This window comes from Dunckerocampus dactyliophorus, chromosome 9 (assembly GCF_027744805.1).
Source record: "Dunckerocampus dactyliophorus isolate RoL2022-P2 chromosome 9, RoL_Ddac_1.1, whole genome shotgun sequence".
Lineage (NCBI taxonomy): Eukaryota > Metazoa > Chordata > Actinopteri > Syngnathiformes > Syngnathidae > Dunckerocampus > Dunckerocampus dactyliophorus.
The window spans coordinates 19,333,053-19,353,110 of NC_072827.1; the positions used below are offsets into that span (position 1 = coordinate 19,333,053).

Consider the following 20,058-nt stretch of genomic DNA (forward strand, 5'->3'; position numbering starts at 1 on the left):
AGTGTGATAAATGCCGTATGTTGGTGAAATATGTATCTATGTATGGATCGATAAAAATCAGTGATTGGGCCAAAAAGGTTAAAGTCCATTACTTGTGTAGCTCATGTTCAGATCTCGTGACTGTGTACTGCTTGTATGATTTTTCTTGATTATGTACAAACGACCAATTAGAAGCCCTCAAATGTGACCCAGTTGACCAATAAAGTGCCGGTATGCCAGGGTAGGGGCGGAGTCAACTAGTGTGGCTATCATATTGGTGTATGGAGAAGAAGAAACTTGTGACAGAGAAGATGGCGAGAGGTGCTCGAAGCTTGAGAAATGTCGCAGAGTGTGTGAAGCGCTTGCCGTCCACATCCAGCTGGAACGTTCACTCCAGGAATAACGTCAGGTATTATATATGTGTCAATAATGGCAAAACTAGAGCTAGTGTCCCAGGTTTTCGTCGGAGTGGCCAAGAATATCCGGTTTAAACTAGTTGCTGCAATTATTTAAATCACCAACAATATTCAGTATTTTCTAGGATTGAACGTGAATTTGATCCCTGCAAGAGTGTAAAACCTAATTTAAATCATTAGCCTTCGCTCAATATACTAACCTAGTAGCTACGCATTTTTAGAGTGGCAACGCAAACAGTGTATCATGTCAGAGAACGCCATCAGCAACAATGGCTTTCTGGTTTTTTTTGTTGTAATTGATCCCAACTCAGTTATGTTAATATCAAAGTACTGGAGAAGGCGAGATGTGGACAGAAAATCGGTCATTAGGTATCAAACAGAACATAGCACATTATGCTCTACACAGCCTGTATATTTATAATGTCGTGGTAGCTATGATATGCTGTGATGTATCAACCCGTTCATCACACTACTACATTAATGCTAAATTGCCCTGATATAACACTTTTAAAATATTATACAGCTCACTTCGACATAAGCACCAGGCCAGGGTGTACCCTGCCTCTAGCCCAAAAGTCAACATGGATAGGCTCCAACATACCCCTAGTGAGGACAAGCGGCATAGAAAATGATGGGATGGACGTAGACATAAGACGTTGTCGATATAACCAAAACTAGTCAGAGACATGAGAATGGGCGATAATAAATGAGTTTTGAACCCACTGTGTTCACATTTAATTCATTGTGAACCGTGGTTATGTTGTAGCTTACTGATAATGATAAAGTCAACTATACGACGAAACGCCGACATATACAGACCGATTTTTAGATAATTTTATGTCGACAAAAGCGGTCGACCGTGTATGTCTACTTCAGTGGGCACATTTTAATAATGAGAAGAACACAGTGGACCAGGACTTGATGAGTTGTTCGGGTTGTCGACATAAATCAGACTGACATAAAACTAATGCACTGTACTGTAGCTACTCTTCAATGAATATCAGATTAAATCAGCAGCTCTGTAAAGGTGATAACTGCTAACGTTGTAATCTCAATATGAAGGTGGTTTTTATCTTCAATGAGCAAACATTTGTATACATATATTTTTTGATCAACACTGCTGCTCTGTTATCTGATCACACTGCTGCTAATCCTACTGGAATGTCTTAAAAGTAATTAAAATCCATATCATCAGAGGCACTTTAATCCAAAAATTATGTTTCAAATGGAGCAAACATGCAGAAACAGAAGCATTTATGTAGAATTTGTGGAGCTAGTGCTGAATTGTAGAAATAAGGTGTACAATTCGTAAACCGGTGCGCCCCTAAAGTGTGAGATTATGCCAAATCTTGCAAGATGTCAATTTACTCAATAGGATGAAATACTGTATGTGTGCATATTGCTTTTTCTACGTTCTTTGTGCCTTTTTGCGAGAGATAAAGTCCAGATGCTGGAGTTGGCTGGCAACTTCAGCTGCTAACTACAAGTACCAGTTAGCCAGTCACCGTCTGACTAGCTGCTAAGCATCCATTGACATCAAAGGTAGCCTCTTTTATTTACTGTATTAAATTAGTGGTTAACTTTGTTTTACACTTGTGTGACACGTTGCATGACTGTTATTGTGCCCTACTTATTGATCTTTAAAAGTAAAATTCCTGCCTCAGAGCCATAATGGAACATCTGTCATTTATCCGCTCATGCCTTTTAGACAAAACTGACTATTGCTTTCAACACAACATGGTTAAACTTCACACTCCGGTCCCGACATTGGAGAAGTACCGGACTATTGAGCACCTAACCTTGAATATAAGCCGCACCCACTAAATTTAAAGAGAAAATTATACTTATATAGGCCGCACTTGTCTATAAGATGCAGGTGTCCACGTTGTAACATGGGATGTTTACACAGAAAGACACACTATAAACCTTGCAATCCTAATGCCTCTATGTACCCAGTATCACTCTTCAACAGCTGCTGCAGTCCAAGCAGAACATGTAGTAATTTTACACTTGATCAAACTTACTTAAGATTTGTCAGATCAAAACCAGATCGCTGTATAAGACTTCAAAACATGTGATATTAGCTTCTATTGTGAAAATGCACTACTTTATGTTTCGGCACAGCATCTGTAGTTCTTTCAACCGTATATTAGCCGCATCATTGTTTAAGACGGGTTCAAAGCATGTAGAAAAAGTAGCATCTTATAGTTCGGAAATCACGGTACCTTCACAAGCAGGCGCCTCAGTTAGGGCACTGATACAACCACCAAAGATTTCATTTGTTTTTGCCGCTTTTGTGTTATTGTAGTTTACAAAGAGCTACACTGAGGTACAGTACAGTACAGTACAGTATGCCAATTATTCAGGCTGGAGTAGGACAACTTGCTGACAGGTTTGAGCTACCAAGGCCAGGATGTAATATACAGCGCAGTCCTCACCCTACCCTACCTTTATCCTCATTGAATAATAGAACACAATCATAATACTAAAAACATAATTATCAAGCATTAAGCTGTTTTACATTGGCAGTGTTTGCACTATTATGAGTTAATTTGACTTGTGTTGGATGGGTTCTGTCATTCTATTTAGAGTTTGCACTGGCATTGACCACCGGGAGTCAGTCACACGTCAAGCATATCGCATTTCAGGCGGTCAGGATAGGGCTTCCTGTGTGTGTGACAGTGGGAATAGGAAGAACAGTTCTGCCTTTCCGACCAGCACGGCACATCTTTTGCATATTTGATGACATTGGGGTTACTCTTGATGACACGTCAACCAGTTTTTGTATTGTCGTCGTCTTCAATCATCATGAAGAATCCCAACCTAATAAACCTTGACCTATTCAAGACATGTTGATGTTGATGGTAATGATGAAGTAGGTAGTCTTTGGAAGACGACTGTATCATTATGTGGTCCTCCCTAATAATTAACCTGCCCCCTCCCGCCCAGCCAAACAAAGTATGTAGGCGGGCACACAGTGAAAGGTTAGGTATTTTAATTTACGTCTTCAACACTCCAGTAACGTCAGCAGCCTTGACCTTGACCTATTTTGTCGTCCGCAGACACATGCTTTTTTGAATGAGGGCTTCCATGTAACCTGTCTCGACGTCTGATTAAATGAGTTGTCTCTACCTGCACTACATATTGTTCTGGCCTCAACCAGTTTTGCTGCCTAAAGGGACTGCGGTAGGAATTTAAATTCAACACAAACAAGGAAGATGCGGGGTGTATTGTTAATGTTGAAGTGTCGTATAGACCTACAACACTATAGGACAGTGAATGCAGTTAGGTTAGTTAGGTTCCCAGTCTAAAGCTCAGTTCATACTGCCTGTAAAGCCATTTTTTCCTAGCAGATTCTTTGCTTTGGATAGTATGAGATACAACAGATACAGGCTGTCAGCTGTATGTAAGGGTATTCAGTAATGTCAGAAACTGTCATGTGAAGTCACTCCCCCTGCACTCTGTTGTGTTGACAGCAATTGTTACTATTCAACTACACTGTATAATATACTATATAGTATAGGTATGTAGTATACGCGTATACTATAAATATATTAAATCTCACTTATACAGCATATCTCACTTGGCTGGGTTGTGTGTGAAAGGCACAGTTGGGTAAATGCTGGATCTCCTGTTACGGCTCTGATGTGCCACATTTTGTGGGATCTCTTCGTGAAAAAGGCTCAAGTTGGAGCGCCAATATGTCAGCATTCCTGCAACTTTGCTACTCGACTGCTTTCACATGTTGACACTCATACTGTATTTCAACAGTAATCAGAATGGTAATGGTTTAATTTTCTTTCAACATGCATACAAGTTACAAAGGCATACATCACATAATTCAATTCACAGTTCCACATGTGCAAAACGAGTATGAAGAAGCAAAGCTTATTTAATCCTACCCTCCATCCATATGTGATTTTTTTTTTTTAATACTGTACATTGAAGAATAAGGTAATGTAACAATATGATTATGTAATTAAGATTTTTTTACAGTAAATATAATCAGTATAATAATAAATAAATAATAATAGAGACAGGCATAACAAAACAAGTTCAAGACTCATCTTCCTTGTATTTTGCAAACATCAACTGCGTGTATTGTTTCTTGAATTTGCTCATCTTCTTGCATTGTTTGAGTACCTTACTCAATCCGTTCCATAATTGAATTCCACGTACTGAATTGCTGTGGGTTTTTAGCGTTGTTCTCGCATATACGGTAAATGTTTCAAGTTTACTTTTTACCTAAGATCATATTTCTCCTCTCTTGCAGAAAAGTATTGTATGACATTTTTGCATAATAGTTTATTGTTAGCTTTATGCATTATTTTAGCGGTTTGGAAATTTATTAAGTCAGCGAATTTGAATATTTCTGATTTTAAAAATAAGGGATTTTTATGTTCTCTATACATGGCATTATGGATTATCCTCACAGATCTGTTTTGCAGTCCATTTAAGATTGCTTTTATAGTTATTACCCCATATCTCCACACAATAAGTTAGATATGGTAATACCAGAGAACAGTAAAGAGTGTGGAGTGATTTTTGATCAAGAGCAAATTTTGCTTTATTCAATATTGAAGTATTTCTCGCCACCTTATGTTGTATATTTTTGATGAGATTTTTGATGAGATTTCACCTCATTTTTTCATCTATTATGAACCCCAGAAATTTATTTTTGCTCACCTTTTCAATGTCTACTCCGTCTATTTGTATTTGGTCGTACGTGTCCTTGGTGTACCTTTTATTATTTTGTTTAACTTGGCTTGAGTATTTTACTTTGAAGAGGTTTATCTCTGAGCCTCAGGTTTTTTTATCTGTGTTTAAGTAATGGATAATTGTTGGAATATAAAGTTCTCCATGTGGAAAAAACATGCTTTGTGCCATGTCCAATTAAAAGTGACAAACTGATCATGAATATTCTCCACTGCCCCACATTTTTCCTTGAATGCCCATCCCTAAATCAGGAAAGGCATGTTGGAATTCTAAGGCATCGTCGCTGTCTTGGTTTACACGCGTTACGTCGCAGTAGAACTGGGCCAAGGTGAAACTTGAAACGTCCACCACACAAATGTTTTGTGTCCTCCAGATATCTGTCGTCATGCGGGATCCTGATGAGCCGCATGCCCCCTCTGCTGGGTGCCGCAATGCCCCTGGGCCGCGGTGTGGTCCTGCCCATTCGCACATTCTTCAATCTTGCTGATTCCTTGTCCAAAAGGAGGGAGTACTCAGAGAGACGCATCATCGGGTATGTGATTCATGTTTGGGTTCACTTTAGAGGTGGATTTTGCTTTTTATCCAACTGTTAATATGTGATAATATAACGGGTGTTCCAATTTTAATTATGTTGTTTTTTTCAAATGTATTTATATACCACCAGGACACATACAAGTCACATTTTAATTGTTTTTGTTGTTGTTGTTGTGTCTTAACGGTTGAAGATGTCAATATGGGTCTAAAATCTGCTACAGTGGAACCCGCTTAAATTTGTCCCACTTAGGTCGACAATGCGTCGACCAGCTCATCATGTCCCCGGTCAACGTGTTCTTATTACTTGAAAGTACCTGCTTAAGTGGACGTTGACGTACATCGTCAACAACTTTTGTTGACATAAATTTCAGAGTAATTTCCATGAAAAGTGGGTCAATTTAATGTCGACAGGTGTTGTAGAATTGTCAACTTCATCATTATCGCTTAGCCGCGTGAAACAACAACAGCAATATAACTACTGTATAGTTGCACAGTAAGGAAGAAAGATTTCTGCATGTACAAAAACTTTGTCATTGTGGTCGAGAAGTTACAAAAATTACAGCAACAGCTCTGTTAAATAAGAGTATAAAGTATCATAGGAAAACAGAAGACTCCTAATAAAAATATGCACAAATGGAGGAAAACTATTATCGTCCATTCTCCATATGTGTCTGCTGAAAGTTACATGTAAATGTGCAATCAATGGCTCGTTTCAGTTTCAGTTTCGCTTATTTATGTGTCGAAGTCAGTCATCCGGTCAGAGGGGCATCAACATAAACGGCTTCCACTGTCCCCACAGTGACTGATTTATGACATTTTTAATGACCAACTTACCCACTAGGTGAATCAATTACTAATGTTCTTTCTGATACAATACCAAGTAGATTAGAGCTTGGTATTACCAATACCGATAGCAATACTTTGGTAAAGTGTATTGTTTATTTTCCAAACAGGTTTGTGAAGTCATTTATGGAAATCAACATGCACTGTGCAACACTTGGTGTTGTTACATAAGAGGGATAAAAATATCTTTGAATGGGGTGAAGGCGTGTCGCAGCCTTTACAAGTCAGTCCATGCATGCTGTTTGAGGTGTGTGTGAGTGACGCATTGAGTGACCTGCTGTGTTCCGCAGAGATCGCCATCTGTAAATCTGCTTGCATAACTAGACCCAACGGCCCCCAATTGCAGTGGCCACTCTTACATAACAGAGACAGTTTATATTGTATACAGTATATTTATATTTCTTCTATCTGTTGTTATTGTGCATGCAGGTATTCAATGCAGGAGATCTATGAAGTGGTGGCAGGTGTGGAGAACTACCGCCTCTTTGTTCCCTGGTGCAAGAAATCCGATGTTATTTTCAAGCGAACCGGGTTCTGCAAGGCCAAGCTGACTGTGGGCTTTCCACCAGTGGTGGAGAACTATACCTCGCTTGTCACCACAGTGCGCCCCCACCTGGTCAAGGTGCTCTAGTTCTCACACTTGTTACCTTAATGTCTGTTGAGGTTTGTTTTAGACAGTTGCAATGGAGTTGTCTTTGTGGTCCCTCAGGCGTCCTGCTCAGACGGCAAGCTGTTCAACCACCTGGAGACCGTTTGGCGTTTCAGCCCAGGCCTGCCAGGATACCCTCGGACCTGCACTGTGGACTTTGCTGTAAGTACACAATCCAGTGTGCGTCAAAATATGCTAAGCTAGCTGAAAAATGCACTCCAAATCATTACTAAAGTAAAAAAAATTTACTTGTTATATGATAATGAGTATTACAGTATACGTATAGATATATTTTTTTCCTGTAAAAGTAATCAATCGTTTATCGAGTGTTTTTAATGAAACATTCCATGTGAATGTTCTTTTTCCAGATATCCTTCGAGTTCCGCTCACTCATCCACTCGCAGCTCGCTCACGTCTTCTTCGATGAGGTGGTCAAGCAGATGGTGTCAGCATTCGAGCGCCGGGCCTCCAAGATCCACGGTTCTGAGACGCCCATCCCCCGCGAGCTCATGTTCCATGAGGTTCACCACACGTAGCGTCGTGTATACATAAAAAAAAAAAAAAAAGAGTCAAAAACATGTCTTCCACCTGAGATCAGCAACGTGCCTTTTTCGTACAGGATTATTTTTATCAATGAAGTGGCTCACTGTGAATGCAGATTTGTTTTTCACTCTGCCTGCTTGACAAAGGTGGCAGAATCATGTTACAAGCCCCTCTCGATGGAGTTCAGAGGCCAGGCGCAGGCCAACAAAGCTTTTGTTAGAAGCAGAGAAGACCACCCATTATGTCACAATAGTTTGTCGTAATGCTTCTTTCAGTGGTACTAATGATAGCAACAAGCTTCTTGAGTCATGTTTTTGGGGAACACCTGCCTTTATTTTATTCTTATTTCTACTTTACCACATTGTTAGTTAAATGCTGCACACGAGTTGCATCTTTGTACATTAAATAGCCTTTTTTTTTTTTTGCTTTGTTCAAGTGTGCAATATAAGGAATCTTTGCTTTTAAACTAGTACTCGCTACTGGTACCCCGTCAGTCAGGATGTGGTTTAAGCGAGGCCAGCACAATTCTAACCGCATCTGCCCCACTAGCATATTTATCGTTACTTTAAAGAAAACCTCAATCACATATTTATTGTGTAAATACCACAATGAGCTGCTTAAAAAAATGTGTTTTTGAGAAAGGGATTGTGTGTTGACTGATTAAGAAAAAAAAAAAGATGTACTGACAGCATGATGTATAAAGTATTTTTTTTTCTAAAAACATTTGTGTATTTCTATCAGTTGCAGCCCCCACCCCACCAAGACAGGACAGAAATAGGTTCATCATGTGAGCAGTAAGAATAAACTAGTCACACTGTCCTTGAAGGAGACACCTTTAAAATGTCTGGACAAATTACCAATGAGACCCCTTAAGAAGACATAAGAACCCAAGAGGGCAACACATTAAAATAATTAGAATTTATTAAATAACTGAAAAATCACCACTAAGCAATGTCTACATTGTACAAAACAAAAATTGAACAATCGCTGCTATGTTAGTTTTGAGGGAATAATGTATTGGCAAAGAAAAAGCTACTCGTTAAATGCAGGTTACATGTGGAGGACATCATACATACACTCCTGATCAAAATCTTAAGACCAGTTGAAAAATTGGTAGAATTTGCATTTTGCACATTTGGATCTTAATGAGGTTTTAAGTAGAGCTACAATATGCAAAAACAAGAAGGGGGAGTGAGACAAAAAAAAATTTGGAGCTTTTAATTAAAACAAAACAAAAACTGAAATAGGTTGTTTATCAGCTGATCAAAAGTTTAAGACCACAGGCTATGAAAGACCAAATCTGCTCAAAATGTTCATTTTCTGTCAGGCATTCACACTGTCATGCCCTCCTGATGGCTAAAGCTAAGACGCTTTCTCTTTTTGAACATAGTCGGATTGTCAAGCTGCATAAGCAAGGCCTATCGCAGCATGTCATTGCTGCAGATGTTGGGTGCAGTAAAGCAGTCATTCTACATTTTTTGAAAGATCCTGAGCATTATGGAACAAAAAAGTCAAGTGGTAGACCAAAAAAATAAATCACACCTGCGCTGAGCCGGAGGATCCAATTGGCTGTCCATCAAGACACAGGGCGGTCTTCCACCCAAATTAAGGCCCTTACTGGTGCCGACTGCAGCGCAATAACCATTGCATGGCATCTGCGGGAACAAAAACAAAGGAATTCAAAGACCTCGTCTCCTTCAACGCCACAAAACTGCCCGTTTAGACTTTGCCAGGGAGCATCAAACATGGGACATTGAAAGGTGGAAACAAGTTTCATTCTCTGATGAGAAAAAACATAACTTTGAAGGTCCAGATGGCTTCCAACATTACTGGCATGACAAGGAGATCCCACCTGGGATGTTTTCTACCCAGCACAGTGGATGGGGGGTCCATCATGATCTGGGGTGCTTTTTCATTCAGTGGAACACTAGAGCTTCAGGTGGTGCGGGGTCATGAAACGGCGGCAGATGTTGCAGCGGGCTCCCTCATGACTGAGGGCCCTCGTCTGTGCGGTACCAGCTGGGTTTTTCAACAGGACAACGCTGCAGTTCACAATGCTCGCTTGACCAAGGACTTCTTCAGGGAGAATAGCATCACTCTTTTGGACCATCCTGCATGTTCCCCTCATTTAAATCCCATAGAGAACATTTGGGGATGGATGGCAAGGGAAGTTTATAAAAATGTCCATCAGTTCCAGACAGTTGATGCCCTTCGTGAAGCCATCTTCCCCACTTGGAGCAATGTTCCCACTAGCCTCCTGGAAACACTCGCATCAAGCATGTCCAAAGCAATTTTTTAAGTGATTAACATGAACGGTGGAGCTACTCATTACTGAGTCCTACTGAGAACATTTTTGGTTCTGGTTTGGAGAGTTTTTTGTTATTTTTTTGGTCTTAAACTTTTGATCAGCTGATTAAAAAAAAAAAAAAAAAAAAACTGAAATAGGTTAATTACAATCTCCACATTTTTTTTGTCTCACTCCTTGTTTTTGCATGTTGTAGCTCTACCTAAAACCTTGAAGATCCAAATGTACAAAATGCAAATTCTAGCAATTTTTCAACTGATCTTAAGATTTTGATCAGGAGTGTATGTTTTTAACAAAGGCCTCGGGTGATCTACACTGCAGGCACTCTGCATTCAATCCACAGACAACAAAAATAAGTTGAAAAATTATTTTAATTAAATCAAATAAGCCTTCACCCACATCAGCAGGGGAAAAAAACATGATAGATACATATATAAAAAAAACAAAATTAAGTAACGACAAATGACAGCAACACATTCAGAGCTTCACTTCACGCTCTTCATGATTTTTTCCTCAGTGTTATGTCTTTTAAAGATGAGCTTCACAAGATGTTTTTCCACTACAGGAAGTCATCAGGTGATTTCAGAAAAATGGCTGATGGTTGTCTTACATAACTACGTCCATATTAAGTCCCCGATGTGCAGTTGTAGGATTGCAAGTCATGTGGTCTTAATTGTTGGAACGACCCACAGAGGGCTCAGTGCCTGTAAACGTTCACCTGACGTTCCTGCAAGGGAAAAAATGTTGTGGCTAACTTGGACATGTTTGTGCTGAGAAGTTCTCCTCAGATGCATGGCAAGCTGATGCTGGCTCCTCTGGGGAAGAATTGCCGACATCCTGGTGGTTGGTCAGTGAGTTTTAAGGGGTCAGAGTTTGGTGGAAATTGGTGCAGGAGTCTTGGAGGCACCACTCTGTCCTTTCAGTCTGTACAGTTGTGGAGGGAGGAATGCGGGCTTTTAGAAACCCATGCCACCACCCATGCCGCCCATACCACCCATACCACCCATGCCGCCTCCAGGCATCTCCTTCTCCTCCTTGGGGATCTCTGTGACCACAGCCTCAGCGGTGGAGAGCAGGGAGGCCACACCCGCAGCGTCCAGCAGTGCAGTCCTTACCACCTGTGGGGAGAACCTCGTCAATCACATCACAGGTGGACCAATAAGGGCTTTGGAAAGTAGGAGAAGTTTTACCTTGGTAGGGTCGATGATGCCCTTCTCCACCATGTTGACGTACTCGCCCTGCATGGCATCGTAGCCCACCTCAGGAAGGCCCTGCAAGATCTTCTCCACCACCAGCGAGCCCTCCACGCCGGCGTTCTTGGCAATGGTCATTGCAGGGATGCGGAGTGCCCGCCTGATAATGTCCACACCTGAGAGTAGAGTGGTTAAAAACAATAAAATAAAATTTAAAAAATAAATAAATAAAACATGATAAAAGTAGGGATTGTTCCCTGTAGAAGTTATGATTTCACTACATGGTGACAACCAGCAGGAACCCTCGATGTACTAACCAATTTTCTGGTCAGTGTTGGCGGTTTTGAGGCTGTCCAGGGAAGGGATACAGCGCAGCAGGGCACAGCCGCCGCCTGGCACGATGCCTTCCTCCACCGCGGCCCGTGTGGCGTTCAGGGCGTCTGTCACGCGGTCCTTCTTCTCGTTCACCTCCACGTCGCTTGTCCCTCCCACCTGAGAGAACAATCAAAATTTAGTGCAGTGTTTGTGACAACGGAGTCTTTTCCATCGGACACACACACACCTTGAGCACGGCCACTCCATCAGAAAGCTTGGCAAGACGCTCGTTGAGCTTCTCCTTTTCGTAGTCGCTGGTGGTGCTCTCCAACTGCTCCACAATCTCGGCCGCCCGCCTCTCGAGGTCAGCCGGCTTGCCGCCTCCCTTCAGCAGCAGTGTGTCATCTTTGGTGATCTGCACCTCGCCCACTTTGCCGAAGTCGTGAGCCTGGATGTCTTCCAGGGCCAGACCAAGGGCCTCATCTCCAAACACCTGAGGAGCAAACACACAGATATAGCTACAATTCTCCTTTCATGTTCAATGTCAGACAGACAGACAGAGACAGAGACAGAGACAGAGACAGAGACACAGAGACACAGAGAGACAGAGAGAGAGAGAGAGAGAGAGAGAGAGAGAGAGAGAGACAGAGAGAGAATGGACCTACAGTGCCCCCGGTGGCGATGGCCATATCCTTCAGCTGGTTCTTCCTGTTGTCACCAAAGCCTGGAGCTTTGACAGCTACCACCTGCAGCCCCACTTTAAGCCTGCACAGTTAAAACACACAACTTAATGCAGGGGTGTCCAAAATAAGGCCTGCGGGTCAAATGCGGATGCCATCCATTTATAACATGCCACTATCAAATCTTAAAAATATGATGGATAATGGCTAGCACATATGTTCTTAAGTGTTTTGTAATTCTTAGTTTAAACACTAGATGGAGCTACTGTCTTGAAGAAGGGCAGCGTGAATAAAATGCTGTCATCATGAGAAGGAACCTTTGTGTGAGGAGATATTTCCCCAGCAGATCGCTCATTGATGAAGGCATTCCTTCAAACAATAACCCACAACCTCCCAAACTGAACATGTTGAAGCGGCCACCTGAAACACCAGCTAAGTCAGCAAAAAAAAAAAAAACCCTTGGAAACTCATCTTGCTGGGTTAGCTTAGTTTAGCAGAGCATGCTATTGCAGCTGCGTGTGTGACTTAGGCTATATGTGTTTACACCGTATTTCACCGTTTAATGAAGCGATTGGAATTGCATCAGTGACTACGTCTTAACCACAAGCACGAGCATGTTGAGGATTTTGTAGCAATGTGTGCAGAGGCTGACAACCCATTAGAAATGTTAGCAAAGCTAGTGGACAACCTTACTCCCCTTCCATCGGGCGATGGCTCAAGCCGCGAAACAGTGTGCTGAGTCTGGGCACAGGCTGGTAGGTACCACAACATTGTTAACCTGATCAGCTGGGTTTAACTTTGAGCTAATGTTTTGCACCATAGTTGTTGCTGTAGTAGTAGTAGTAGTAGTAGTTGTTGCAGTGACACTGGCAGTACTTTGGAGGAACAAATGCAAATCATTCAACAACTCATACTTTAATAAGCAGTCAATGCATCAATGCTTCACAGTTAAACTAATGCGCAACAGTTTTTAGTAGAACTTGTTTCTTCATTTAGACCGAGGGTGTCCAAAGCACATTTTGGGGCCCTTTTTGTGTGGCACACGTAAAGAGAAAAGACTTGAAAAAGTCTCCCTGCCTTAATGTATATTAAAAAAAAAAAAAAGTGGTTGTGCAGGTGTGGTAACCAAACCTGTTGAGAACCAAGGTGCTGAGGGCCTCTCCATCCACGTCCTCGGCCACAATGACCAGAGGCTTGCGGTGCTGGTTGGCGATCTCCAGGGCGGGAACAATGCTCTGCACACTGGAGATCTTCTTCTCGCTCAGCAGCAGGTAAGCATCCTGGAACTCACATTTCTGACCTGGAGGAGCAATAGTACATTTAAATGCCACGCTATCGACAAGAAGCCACAGGAGGTTGTTTTCTGGTTACGTGGAGTGAGCATTTCTTACCCTTGGCAGTGTTGATGAAGTATGGGGAGATGTAACCACGGTCGAACTTCATACCCTCAATGACCTCCAGCTCATCATGAAGAGTCTTACCATCCTGGAACAGTAATAAGAACCATCAGATTAATCTTCCTCTACCCAATTAACCGCAGAATCTCCTATATTGCTGTGTGTTTGGTATCCAAAAGCAAATGGCTGCCGGGGTGTAATAGTTGTAACATCCTGATGTAGTTTTTTTTTTTTTTTTTTTTTTTAAAATGAATTCCACAAGTAGCTGCATTTGAAGTCTCGTGAGAAGCTTCATCTACGTCTGCATGCGCTTTAAAATGTTGCACATTTAGGAAAATCAATGAGGAGCATGTAGCCAAATATCCAGCCTACTGATGTCACTAACCTTGACAGTGATGACTCCTTTGCGGCCGACTTTCTTCATGGCGTTTGATATGATGTTTCCGATCTCTGTGTCGCCATTAGCAGAGATGGTGGCGACCTAAAAACGCAATTATTGTTTTATATAAAATAGTTGTTTCCCATAGTTTTCATTTGCAAATGCTGACCTGAGCAATCTCCTCGGGCGTCGTAACGGGCTTGGAGAGCCGCTTCAGCTCATTTATGACATTCTCAACAGCCATCATGACGCCACGGCGGATCTCCACGGGGTTGGCGCCCTTGCTGATGGTGTCGAAGCCCTCCTTGGCGATGGCCCGGGCCAGCACGGTGGCAGTGGTGGTGCCATCACCCGCCTCCTCATTGGTGTTGTTAGCCACATCCTGCACCAGCTTGGCACCAATGTTCTTGTACTTGTCCTTCAGGTCAATGCTCTTGGCCACCGTCACGCCGTCCTTTGTGACCTTAGGGCTTCCCCAGCTCTGCTCGATGATGACCGTGCGGCCCTGAGAGACATTGATGCATGAGTGAGGTCCAAATAGCAAACTGGATGACAAGAGGATTCACTCTGCACATTGGTGACGTTAGTTTCATGTTGTATTGTACTGTATTGTATTTGTACCTCATTTATTGGACGTTGGATATTCATCTCAGTCGTGAATTTCACGTTAGTAGTTGAATAATTGGCCCCGTAGCAACAGCAGTAATTCTCCCTCATTGTGCCCGGATTGCTCTCATGGTGCGGTGAGCTCGTACGGGAAGAGTGTGTTTCCCCAGCGGACCGCTTATTCACAGCAGCATGTCCTCACAAACACTAACTGGCCGTCTCCTGAACTAAATATGGTCAAGCCGGCGGCAACCAGTGTGTGTGAGTGTGTGTGAGTGTGTGTGCGTGTCACTCAGGCTGTGAGTTGTGTTTTTCATGTAAAGCAGCGTTTTAGGTTGGCCGCTGACTTTGTGCAAGTTGTGTGTGAAATGGGGACAACAGCCACGGCTTCTAGAGGCACTCGCTAGCTACAGTATCTCACTTAGCCATAGTCAAAACATATTTTCATTACACTTCCAGGCTTCAAAATAAAACCGGCACACATCCTGGCTAATAATGGTAATAAAATAAGGGTGTCATAAAAAAGGCTTACATTAATAAAGCTATTACAATTGCATCTGCAATTTTATTTAAAAGCGCTTGACATTCCAACTACAATGTTAAATATTCTTGAGAAATTAAAGTTAATTGCTTTTGTACTTGCATTATTATGCCATAATTCATTTAAAAAATGGTCTCAAAAAATGTTGTCAATATTGATTGACAATAATTTGTTGGACAATTATTGTCCAGCAAAATTTGTTATCGTGACAGGCCTATACCGGTATATAAAAATGATCGCCCAATGCTAATAAATACCTAAATTATACTCTAATTAAGTCACTCACACTGTACACAGAACACAGGAAGGACGTAAAATACAGTAATAAAAAGATTCAACCTAAGAATTAATTGAAACTATAATAAAAAGGAGAACTCCTTACTTTTATCCCTGTGGTTGTCGTACAGGCCTTCCTACCTTCTTAAAATCAAGCTAATCTGAAAGAATAACCTGTTATCCCAAATGTCCTTGTAACATAGCACAGAATCCGTGACTCATCTAGCATTCAGTAACATTCAATAATCTTTATCCTTTATGATGGCCGTGTCTCCTGAGCTTTTTATGATGTTCATTTTCACTTCCATGGTGATGGCATTTTGTTTCTTTGGCGGACTGCGGATTGGGAGATATAATGAAATCCACTAAGTTATCTGCTAAAATAGGTTATTCCTCCTAAGTGTGGCTGTGCAGGCACATACTGTATTTGTCCACCCAGCACAAAGCCTGTGTACTGTAAATCCTCCACCCTTCTTTTGCATGTTTTGTTGCTTTTCTACTTGAAGACGCTCGCAGTAATGCCACTCGTCTTCTGCGCTGGAGCGCCACAGCAATCTTGTGTGTTCCACAGCGGAAGACGATGCGAGCGTCTTCATCACATACACATGAATGCACAGGCGACAGTGCGCAGGGACAAATATATCGCCAGGCGTTTTGTGAAGTCTGATTTTTTTTTTTTTGGAGGCGGCATTTTTATGATGCGAATGCATTACTCTTTGAAAGCATATTGTTTTGAGAAGCCAAACTCGTTACTTAAATGGCCCCAGCAACTAAGTGAAACGTTCCTCGTCACAGATCTCAGACCAGAACTGGACTCACGGGACCAAAATCCGAACCAAAAAAAATCCAAACTATCCCTTTAAGGGGGTACCTTTGGGCCCATGGTGACAGCAACGGTATCGGCCAGCAGGTCAACACCCTGCAGCATCAGGGCACGGGCATCAGCTCCAAACTTGACGTCTTTGGCGTAGGAGCGCGTTAGGTGAGGAGCCAGCCCCCTGCACACTGGCCTCACCTGCTTCATGACAGTGGGTAGACGAAACATGTCTGTGGAAGGGGGAGGAACAAGGTGCAAAGAATGTCAAGACTGGAGCAAAGTCCAAAAACAATCATTCTCCAAAGCCAATTGTCCCCCCCCCCCCCCCCCCCCCACCACCACACACACACACACACACACACATACTGTGAATTTCTCTTGGAGATCAATAAAGTATATCAAAAGGGCAAGTGGGTTACAAAGTGAACTCCAAGTGTCCACTGGTGGTCTGAAACCCTGCAGGGAATGAAGGGAAGGCTGTATGGATGGGTGAAATTCCACTTTAAAAAAGGGTGTACTCACATTTCACCATTCGTACAGTACTGAACTTGGGCACAATTACCCCTCCCTCTCTAGGCCTGCGCTCACAGTTAGCATTCGTGCTCTGTCTGTTCACTTTTATACAACTGCAATTTCCGACTTTGTGGACTATTTATACTTATTTCGAGCCATTCTGATTAGTCCTATTGTGCAATAATTACTTACGAGAGGAGTGATCGCATTAATGCAATAAAAATAAAAATCACAGATGAGTGTGTGCACAATGGCTTTTGACTTTGGGATTATGTTGGGTCATCCATTCTAATTGATTTTTATTATGAAATGTGTCTTGTCATTAAAAACTTGCAAGGAGCGATCCAATTAGTCATTCAATGACTCTGCCCTTGCCCACTTCTTCCAATCCAAAGGAGGGGACATGCGGCAAAAAGGATCAAAGCGCACGCAGTAGCCAAAGGTAGTGGACTTATGGAATGAAGTGGTTCCAAGTGTGATACAATTAGCATAGCTCAGCCTGAATTATGCTTCTGAGTAATCACTACAGCATTCCCTCTTATGCCATCTGGATCCCTTTCATTCATCGCGTGTTGTGCAATTCGTCACCAAAACGCTAGGAGCGGTATTTTCTGTTGAGTAAACTCAATGCAGCCACAATATTTGTAGACTATTCAGCTTGTCAGCTTCCTATGTTGCGATTGAACAATGGCAATGTAAGAGAGAGGGAAGGTTATTGGACCTGGAACTAATAGATGTATTACCAGAGTTGCTTTTATTGCAAATGTTATTCTAAAATTGGAGAAGGCGGCATATGCCTTCAGGCTCTGAACAAGTCGTACACACTTTAAACAAAAAAAAAAAAAAAAAAAAAAAAAAAAAAGTGCACGTCAAGGTACACGGTTTTGCGAGGGAGGAGCGAGCCGATGTAGCATACACTGGCTCGTCAGGAGAATAATCCAGTTTTAGAGTAAACCAAAGTTCCTGTTAAATTACTGTTAGGATTTCCAACCCTTAATCCCTTCAGGCATTTCCCTTTGCTTCTTGTTTCTTATACAAACTTCGTCAGTCACATGAAAGTGATGCTGTCAACAACAGTGGTAACAATCAAGACAATCATATGTTCCCAAAGGCATAATGAATAAATTTAGTTTTTTCCCCACCCCGGGTAAATATTTAAACCCTCTGGTGTCCCTAAGGACTTTTTTGTCCTTTCAGGTACATTTTTGCTTGTTTTTTTGGTCATAACTTTGTGTTACTCCATATGGCATGACTTTTCCTAAGTTTTTTTTTTTTGCTTAGATCTCACCAACTCTTCACCAACTTGAGTTTTAATAAAAAATACCAAACATGTCAATATTTTAACCCTCTAAATGCCCATTTGATTCAATGAGGTTACTGTTTTTGCTTAGAAAAATAAAAACAAAATGAGTTATTTTCCATATAATAAATGTTAGGGGGCTAGGGCTCTGTCAAAGATCAGGCTTAACTACACATAAGATTAGTCAAATTGATTTTGACGCTTTACTTTTTTGCAGGGTCAGATTCCAAACTTCCCACCCTTTCGAGTAACTAGAGAACAACAAAAAAAAGAAGTTCCATTGATTTCCATTATAAGCACCATTTTTCAACACACCATAATTAGGCAAAAAAAACATTCATATTCTAGTTTCAGGGTTTCATTTTGTTGAAAAGTAGTCCAATCTGTCATATTTACCGTTTAGAAGAGATTGCACAATTTTCACACTGTGTTTCCAACTGGAAAACCCCCATTGACTTCCATTATACACACAATTTTTAAATGCAACGTAATTAGATATATATAAAAAAATCATGCATTAAAATTTGTCCAATTTGTCATATTTACTGTTTAGAATGAGTTCGGACAATTTCCACATTGTGGATAAGTGTTTCCTGTTGGATTTTGTGACTGGTGAGTTCTGATGGCAGGCAGGGCTTACTGATGTAATGGTCCATGATGACCATGAAACATGTGCAGTTGGCATTTCGTGCTCAGTGATGATAAAAAGTCATTCGTGCATCCTTAGCAGAAGTCTACACTAGCCTAGGAGTTGTAGGTAGTTGCTTTTTTGAAAAAGAGTATCTATAGTTTTGATTATTTGCTAAATATAGTACACACAGTACACACGCATATGCATGCATCATAGCCATGCCTGCACATACGCACTAAGCACATGCATAGACCTCATCGTTTTCCATATCTTCATTTATTCATGGTGGTCTACTATATTTAGCGAGTAATCAGAACTATAGATACTCTTTCAAAAAAGCAACTACCAACAACTCTAGGCTAGTGTAGACTTCTGCTAAGGATGCACGAATGACTTTTTATCATCACTGAGCACGAAATGTTTTTTTTGTATGTTTTTAGAGCAGTTTTTGGGAGTAGACTGTCTTGTAGGTCTAGGGACCACAGAGGGCTAAAAGCAACCGTTTGTTTAATTAAGCCCTGCTGTTGTGCGTTTTAAAGATGATAGTGGATGAGCAGACTGGTCAAAATGTGAGGCTAAACATCACATTGCTAACCAGCCACCACACGTGTTTTCTGTAGGGGTCATGTCTCACAAGGTCATGCACTCACAATGGACTGAATCCCCATCTTTACTACCCTGATGAGCGACTATTATCACCTTCTTGTAGAACTATCCCCAACTGGAAATTAATTTTAAATTTATTTAAAAACCACCCAACCTTCACATGATGCTCACATGTTGCTAGACAATTGAATTAGGTTTCATTTTGAGACAGTAAGGACATTGCTAAGAACAGTCTTTTAAGAGTACATATCCTTCATTAAGTGTGCATTTGCACATAAGTGAGGTTAGCAAGAAGCAAGTTAAGCTAGCTCGGAGGTACGAATATTGCGCCACATTTTTAACTCTATAGCATATCGCGATAATCCAGAGCAGTATAAAAGGTCATTGTGTTGGTAGAAGAGACTTAAGAGAATGGAGCCACTTACTTGTGTTGTGAAGAGCTTGAAGCGGCGAAAAGATGAGGCACGTCGAGTAAGACGAGGTGATAGCACGACTGGAGGTGAAGACTGTCCAGATGGAAGTGCACATGGCCTATCACATCCGGGTACTTAGCCGGCTTCCCCGGGACTCTGAATAATATAATCGCAGTCATTAAAACTATGATATACCTCATTTATATGGAAAATAAGCAATTTTTCACCAACAGTCTTTTTTCATATTATACAATTGATAATCGTGTTGTTGTATTACATTGCTGTCTTGTAAAAAGAGGGGAGTTGATACATAAATGCTCGTTCCGGGGCCCACGCTTCCAGAAATTTCTCATGCGCTATTGGAGGAAAAAAACAGAGGTCAAAGTTGACATTGTGCAACATTACA

At 41.4% G+C, this 20,058-nt stretch overlaps 2 protein-coding genes across 2 annotated transcripts; one reads left to right on the forward strand and one right to left on the reverse strand.

Moving 5' to 3' along the window:
- Positions 1–239: 239 nt before the first annotated feature.
- coq10b (coenzyme Q10B) lies at positions 240–11,373 on the forward strand. Its single transcript, XM_054786555.1, has 5 exons — positions 240–388; positions 5,485–5,643; positions 6,918–7,110; positions 7,198–7,299; positions 7,506–11,373. Exons 1-5 carry the CDS (start codon positions 261–263, stop codon positions 7,671–7,673), a joined length of 750 nt encoding a protein of 249 aa, XP_054642530.1. The 5' UTR covers positions 240–260; the 3' UTR covers positions 7,674–11,373.
- Positions 8,606–19,808, reverse strand: hspd1 (heat shock 60 protein 1). The gene is made up of 11 exons (XM_054786551.1): positions 19,665–19,808; positions 16,244–16,419; positions 14,119–14,454; positions 13,956–14,051; positions 13,565–13,658; positions 13,305–13,473; positions 12,159–12,258; positions 11,741–11,986; positions 11,496–11,670; positions 11,176–11,354; positions 8,606–11,103 (listed from the first exon to the last, which is right to left on the reverse strand). The coding sequence occupies exons 1-11, from the start codon at positions 19,765–19,767 to the stop codon at positions 10,942–10,944; spliced, it is 1,836 nt and encodes a 611-aa protein (XP_054642526.1). The 5' UTR covers positions 19,768–19,808; the 3' UTR covers positions 8,606–10,941.
- Between the last annotated feature and the right edge of the window lie 250 nt (positions 19,809–20,058).

Coding starts and splice junctions, on each gene's coding strand:
- hspd1 (XM_054786551.1), bottom strand. CDS start 19,767: ATGTGCACTTCCATCTGGACAGTCTTCACCTCCAGTCGTGCTATCACC. Junction 14,052..14,118: donor CGCCCGAGGAGATTGCTCAG/GTCAGCATTTGC, acceptor TTGCGTTTTTAG/GTCGCCACCATCTCTGCTAA. Junction 11,355..11,495: donor CAACACTGACCAGAAAATTG/GTTAGTACATCG, acceptor CTCTACTCTCAG/GTGTGGACATTATCAGGCGG.
- coq10b (XM_054786555.1), top strand. CDS start 261: ATGGAGAAGAAGAAACTTGTGACAGAGAAGATGGCGAGAGGTGCTCGA. Junction 389..5,484: donor CACTCCAGGAATAACGTCAG/GTATTATATATG, acceptor TGTGTCCTCCAG/ATATCTGTCGTCATGCGGGA. Junction 7,300..7,505: donor CCTGCACTGTGGACTTTGCT/GTAAGTACACAA, acceptor TTCTTTTTCCAG/ATATCCTTCGAGTTCCGCTC.